The sequence below is a fragment of the Brassica oleracea genome, chromosome C1 (assembly GCF_000695525.1).
Source record: "Brassica oleracea var. oleracea cultivar TO1000 chromosome C1, BOL, whole genome shotgun sequence".
NCBI classification, from domain to species: Eukaryota; Viridiplantae; Streptophyta; class Magnoliopsida; order Brassicales; family Brassicaceae; genus Brassica; species Brassica oleracea.
In genome coordinates this window covers 10,952,049-10,958,308 of record NC_027748.1, presented here as the reverse complement: position 1 = coordinate 10,958,308, position 6,260 = coordinate 10,952,049, and the positions used below count along the sequence as shown (strand labels likewise).

Here is a 6,260-nt window from a genome sequence, read left to right as displayed (position 1 = left end):
TCCAGAGAGTAAGACATCGTAGAAGACTTCCTGGAAGTCGTCCAAGTAGTCTTCTCACTTCCTGGAAGTCGTCTGAGTAATCAATACTAAAATATTTAGGGTTTTCCGGCGGCTAAACGCCTTAATACATGAGAAATAACATACCGGCGGCGGAGTTTGGCAAACGAGATTTCAGATCTGAAAAAAAGGAAGCGGACGGTCAGTTTAAACTACGAAAATACTCTACGGCATGAAGGAGAAACGAGATTCGTCGTAATCGGAGAGATTACCGGCGAAGATAACGGTGGAACACGACCACGGGAGGGTTTTCGTCTTATCGCCTTCGAAATCGCCGTTGGAGAGAATCGGCGCTAGGGTTTCGTAAAGTTGTGAAATAGTGAAAAAATAGCTTTTATATGTCCGGTAAATGATCCGGTTAGGTTAAAACGTACATTGGTAAATTAACGGTTCGGTACGATATGGACGACTGAATATTACGTCGTCCGTGTAAATTAGTCAACAGACAACTGAAATATAAGTCGTCCACACCCTAAACATAACCCCTAAACTTAATTATCTAATTAAACACTTCATAAAATCAAATCAAACTTGAAAAGTGTGTACAATACACAGAAATAAACACATATAGATGAAAACTAATATTTGAAAAAAACATTTTAGTTTTCCAAGATCTAACCCTAACAATACATACAATACTACAACATATGTTTGCCAAACTCCTAAACCAAAGAATATCATGATTCAATACTTCCACTCATCTATCTTCAAAACAAATCAATTTTATCATATCTTAATTTATATCACTTAAAACTGTTTATAATCACCTGATTTCTATTTTTCACGCATCAAAATATTTTTTACAAGATTTATAAATTATTTTTAAAATAAACTGGTACCAGACGACTTAAACTTCAGTCGTCCAGACGACTTCCAACATCTCAGACGACTCAGACGACTTACTAGGGCTATATTCGTAAAAATGGCTTCTGTTTTTTTGTTTGTTCACAAGGGGCTGAGCTGTAATTTCACTAGGTTTTTAGGTTAGTTCTGCATTTGATTCAAGTTTGGGTATACGTTTGGGGTTAAAATCAAGTTGTGAGTTAGTTTTGGTAAAAACCCCTTCATATTTTGTGTGTTATATGACTCAGCGTGCACGACCAATCCATCCGCATGGCTGATTTGGCTTTGGAAAAGAAGAATCACATTAACACGAAGAACACACCAACGCTTAAGGCATTCGAGAGCAATTCCAGCACCTAAGGCGTCCGTTTATCCTATAATCACCAGAACCTACCGTCGCTTTCTAATTTCCTATAAGTAGTATTTTGAGTTATTGAAGTAAGTTCGGAGAAGAAAACTAGATTTTAATTAAGCTCATGCTGTATTTAGCACTTATTAATTATTTGAATCGTATTTGGCACGAGCAAAATTGTTCTGGTTGAAATACACACTTTTTCCCTCATCCTTCAGAGTTTTTCTTTTTTCTTTTCATAATTCAAAAGTATACCAGCCAAGCCAAGGGCAAATAAAAATAAATATTTATCTTTTTTATTAAAAATAAAATAAATATTTATTAAAAAAATTCTAACAAAATATTTTAAAAATCTTTTCCGTTGCATTTTAAAATTTATTTCCGAAAATTGATTAATTAAAATTTTAGTTATCATAAAATATAATAAAAATTTTAAATTAATTTAGTTTTGATTTATAAACGAAAATTAAAAGTTCTATAGAATATTTTCATAATAATAAAAACTCAAATTATTACTTTTAAAAATGCATTTTACAAAAATTTTAAAAAGATTTTGTTGGAAATCATCCATTTATATTTAAATTTAAAATAAAAATATCTTATTTATCAAACACATAAATCATGATTCATTGCATGTGTAATTTTTAATTTAAACTATCATGTAATATTACAATTTATGTCAATAGTTTTTAACACAGATCTATTATTCTTATTAATGTTTAAATTTTAATTTACACTTCCTTCGTAGATGAAACTTTTAACCTCTTTGCATATCCTATATATATAAATCTTTAGTCAACTATTATTAGAGTTTATATATTCATTGTGTTAAAACCCATTTTATTTTAATATTCATAATTATACCAATTTGGTTTATTATTTACTATATATAAAGTTTTACATCCCGACTGCAACCATAAAGGGACGAACAATATACATACAAAATGAATATATACATGGACGAATACATTAAACATGAACACACTTTTATCATCTATATGCATACTAATTTCATAACATGAATGGCCTATATATGTTAAGAAGATTAATATTCCAACACTATTTTATATGAATAGAACACATATTTATCAAATTGGTTTAATGTTACAGTATATAAAATAATTCCAACAAAAATTTTAATTTTACTTCACATTTGATACTTATTTTTAAAATTACCTTTAAACTATTATCACTTTTCATAAATATCTTAAATTTATTATTGAAAGACAAAATTAACCCTTCCAAAACATTTATAGATATATAAGAATTAGTTACAAAAGTTTATAAACTCAACTTCACCGTCTAAATAATAAATCCTAAACAATAATCGTTAAACCCTAAACTCAAATGTTAGAATATCTCAAATTGTGTTTTTTTTAAATGCTATCCAAATTGGTGTATTTCAAGCAATTTCTCAAATATGATCTTTATTACAAAATTACTTTGCAAGTACAAAATATTATAGTTTTTTTTCTTTTAATAATTTTTGTTATTTTAATAGTATCCCAAAAAGATCATCTCTATTATATAGGAAAATTACCAAAAATACAATTTTTAAAGTACCACTTTTCATGTTTACACTAACCTCATTTATCTTCATCTTTAATGAAGGGTAAAAAATTTTACAAAAGATTTTGTTGGAAATCATCCATTTATATTTAAATTTAAAATAAAAATATCTTATTTATCAAACACATAAATCATGATTCATTGCATGTGTAATTTTTAATTTAAACTATCATGTAATATTACAATTTATGTCAATAGTTTTTAACACAAATCTATTATTCTTATTAATGTTTAAATTTTAATTTACACTTCTTTCGTAGATGAAACTTTTAACCTATTTACATATCGTGTATATATATAAATCTTTAGTCAACTATTATTAGAGTTTATATATTCATTGGGTTAAAACCCATTTTATTTTAATATTCATAATTATACCAATTTGGTTTATTATTTACTATATGTAAAGTTTTACATCCCTACTAAATTTTAATTAAGCTCATGTTGTATTTAGCACTTATTAATTATTTGAATCGAGCAAATACGATTTTTTTTCTTTTAATAAGTTTTGTTGTTTTAATAGTATCCCAAAAAGATCTAACCACATTTATCTTCATCTTTAATGAAGGGTAAAAGACATTTATAACCTTTTGATTAACTATGACAAAAAATAACATATGGTTAACTAATCAAACATAAAACATAATTCCAAACCCTAAATCATCAAGCATAAACTATAAACCCTAAACCCCGAAACAACAACTTTAAACCCTAAACCTTAAACATTCAAATCTAAACCCAAAAACATCAACTCTAAACCCTAAACGTAAACCCTAAACCCTAAATCTAAACTTAAAACATCAACTTTAAACCATAAATCATCAACTCTAAACCCTAAACCATGAACAACTCTAAACCCTAAACCCCGAGACATCAACTCTAGACCTTCAAATCTAAACCCTAAAACATCAACTCTAAACCCTAAACTTAAACCCTAAACCCTGTATTTTTCTGAAATTCGAACCCTAAACCCTAAAATCTTAAACCTTCAAATCTAAACCCTAAAACATCAACTCTGAACGTAAACCCTAAACCCTAAAACCCTAAACATCAACTCTAGGGTTTTAGAGTTTAGGATTTAGGGTTTATGGTTTAGAGTTGAAGGTTTAGGGTTTAGAGTTGATGTTTTAGGGTTTAGGGTAATTTTTTTAGGGTTTAGGGATTAGTGTTTACTTTTTAGGGTTTAGGGTATAGTGTTGATAGTTTAGGGTTTAGTGTTGATGGTTTAGGGTTTAGAGTTGAAGTTTAGGTTTTAGGGTTTAGAGTTGATGTTTTAGGTTTAGATTTGAAGGTTTAGGATTCATGGTTTAGAGTTAATGTTTCGGTGTTTAGGGTTGATGGTTTAGAGTTTAGGGTTCGTATTTCAAAAAAAAATAGGGTTTAGGATTGATGGTTTAGTGTTTAGGGTTCGTATTTAAAAAAAAAGTTTAGGATTGATGGTTTATGATTTATAGGTTAGTTTTAGGGTTAGGGTTTGAATTTCGAAATAATATAATTCGAAAAAAAATTTAATTTTTTTTTTATTTTTTTAGATTTTTATTTATTTAAATATTTATTTATTATATATATAAAGAACAAGGGCATAAGAGTCTTTTGCCACTTAATGACGAAGATATTTTTAAAAATGTTCCGTTAGTGGTGGTAAAAATGAAAAGTGATAGCATGAAAGTGGTAAACATGTGATTTTCCCCATTATATAAGTTCAATTTAATTTTCATATAAATTCCAAATTTTAGATATGAAACATAAAATTATGTAAAATAGTATTGTTACATAATATAGTTTACAAAACAATTTTTTTATGTAAAATAGTATTGTTACATACTAATAATGTTATAGAATATTTTATTATAGAAAGAATAAAACTCGCACGGATGTGTAGATCAAGAACTAGTAATAATTTAAAATAATATTTTATATTTGAAAATAATATTTTATAATTGATTATATCAAACCAAATAATACTCCTTCCGTTTTTTTGTATGATGTTTTAGTATAAATAGACAAATCAAGAAAATATATATTTTTATTAAAAACACTTGATTACAAAAAATATAATAAAAAATAGTTAACCGTTACTATTCTGGACAAATAAAGACAAAAAAAACATTAACTTTTAATATTTTAAACAATTGATTTAATAATTTTTAAATAAAAAATTTCAAAACATCATACAAATTGAAACAAAAATATTCTATAAAAACATCATACAAAAAGAAAATAATTATGTAGCGTGTAGCGTGTAGCAAATATTTATGACCATCCCTAGTATTAAGTTTCCATTTTATAACTAAAAAGAAAAAAAAAATGCAAGATTGTAGATATTTCTAATTATATAAAAAATATTCTAAAACTAAATTAAATTAGAAACAAGCTGATCTCATAAAAAGGAAACGCGTCGGACCAAAAAAATTTGAGGATAAGGGGTTTCTTCTCCTCAGGGCGTCTCTGTTGAGAAGTGACGACTACGATTGGACTATCTCTTACGATTTTCGAGGTTCTATTTCTAGATCCTAAACTGACGTTTGTTACATAGAGAGAGCTGTAATTAAGTAGGGTTAAATGCGTTGGTTTCTAGCATTTGCGTGATGGATTTTGATTTCCTTTGTTCGATAGATTGACTAGGGTTTTGGGGGTTTCGGTAATTATCAAAGATGTTGAAGCTATTGACGAAGAAAGATCACATTTAGTATTATTCTATTCGTCTACTTTTAACTCTGTGGACCATCAAATTAACGAACAAACAAAATTGCGACATTTGCTCCACTTGTCTTCTCTGTTTTTTTTATAAGGAAAATAATTAATTATTTTTAGGAGACATAACCCCCAACATGGATGTTTTTTTTTTGCTAACATTTTTTTTTTATCGCAGATTACTTTACAGATAATACATTACAGAGATTTTACATTGTACAATAGATGGGTTTTGAACAAGTATATATTTACTTTACAGATAGTTCCCATGAAACTGGTAAAGCATTATTTTTTTATTTTGATATGGATGCGAAAACAACAAAAGCAGTCATCAAAAGAAGGAAATGAGATCATCTTGCTTCTCTACCTTGTGTGTTTGAACCAGAGGATCAATAAATTTTCTTCATCCTCCAAAATCTAAGGGAGAACCAGCATCTGGCAATACGAACCCGTTAACGTAGAAGGTTGGTGTTCCATAAACCCCTCTTGAAGCGCTATACTTAAAGGAAACTCTGGTTGCACGGTCTGATATTGTGTTGTTGAAGCCGGATTTAAGAACATGTCGATACGAGTTTCCCAAGGTGGCTGTTCCAAGCATGACAATTTTCTCCACAACATCAAGTCTTGACAGGAGTTGCGTTTATGTGTTGTAGAACAATGCCTGATGCTCAAACACTACAAGAAAACAACGATATTCTGACGGACATTCCGACGGAAAATGAAATCCTCGGAATATCACGAAGAA

The 6,260-nt window shown here is 28.4% G+C and overlaps 1 protein-coding gene across 1 annotated transcript in view; it reads left to right on the top strand.

Moving 5' to 3' along the window:
* The window catches only part of LOC106312069, a 7,553-nt gene extending 6,102 nt beyond the window's left edge, over positions 1-1,451 (top strand). The window contains exon 3 of the mRNA XM_013749449.1: positions 1,149-1,451. Within this exon, the coding sequence (XP_013604903.1) occupies positions 1,149-1,260 (112 nt within the window). The 3' untranslated portion in view covers positions 1,261-1,451. The remainder of the gene's footprint in view (positions 1-1,148) is intronic.
* Positions 1,452-6,260: the final 4,809 nt, after the last annotated feature.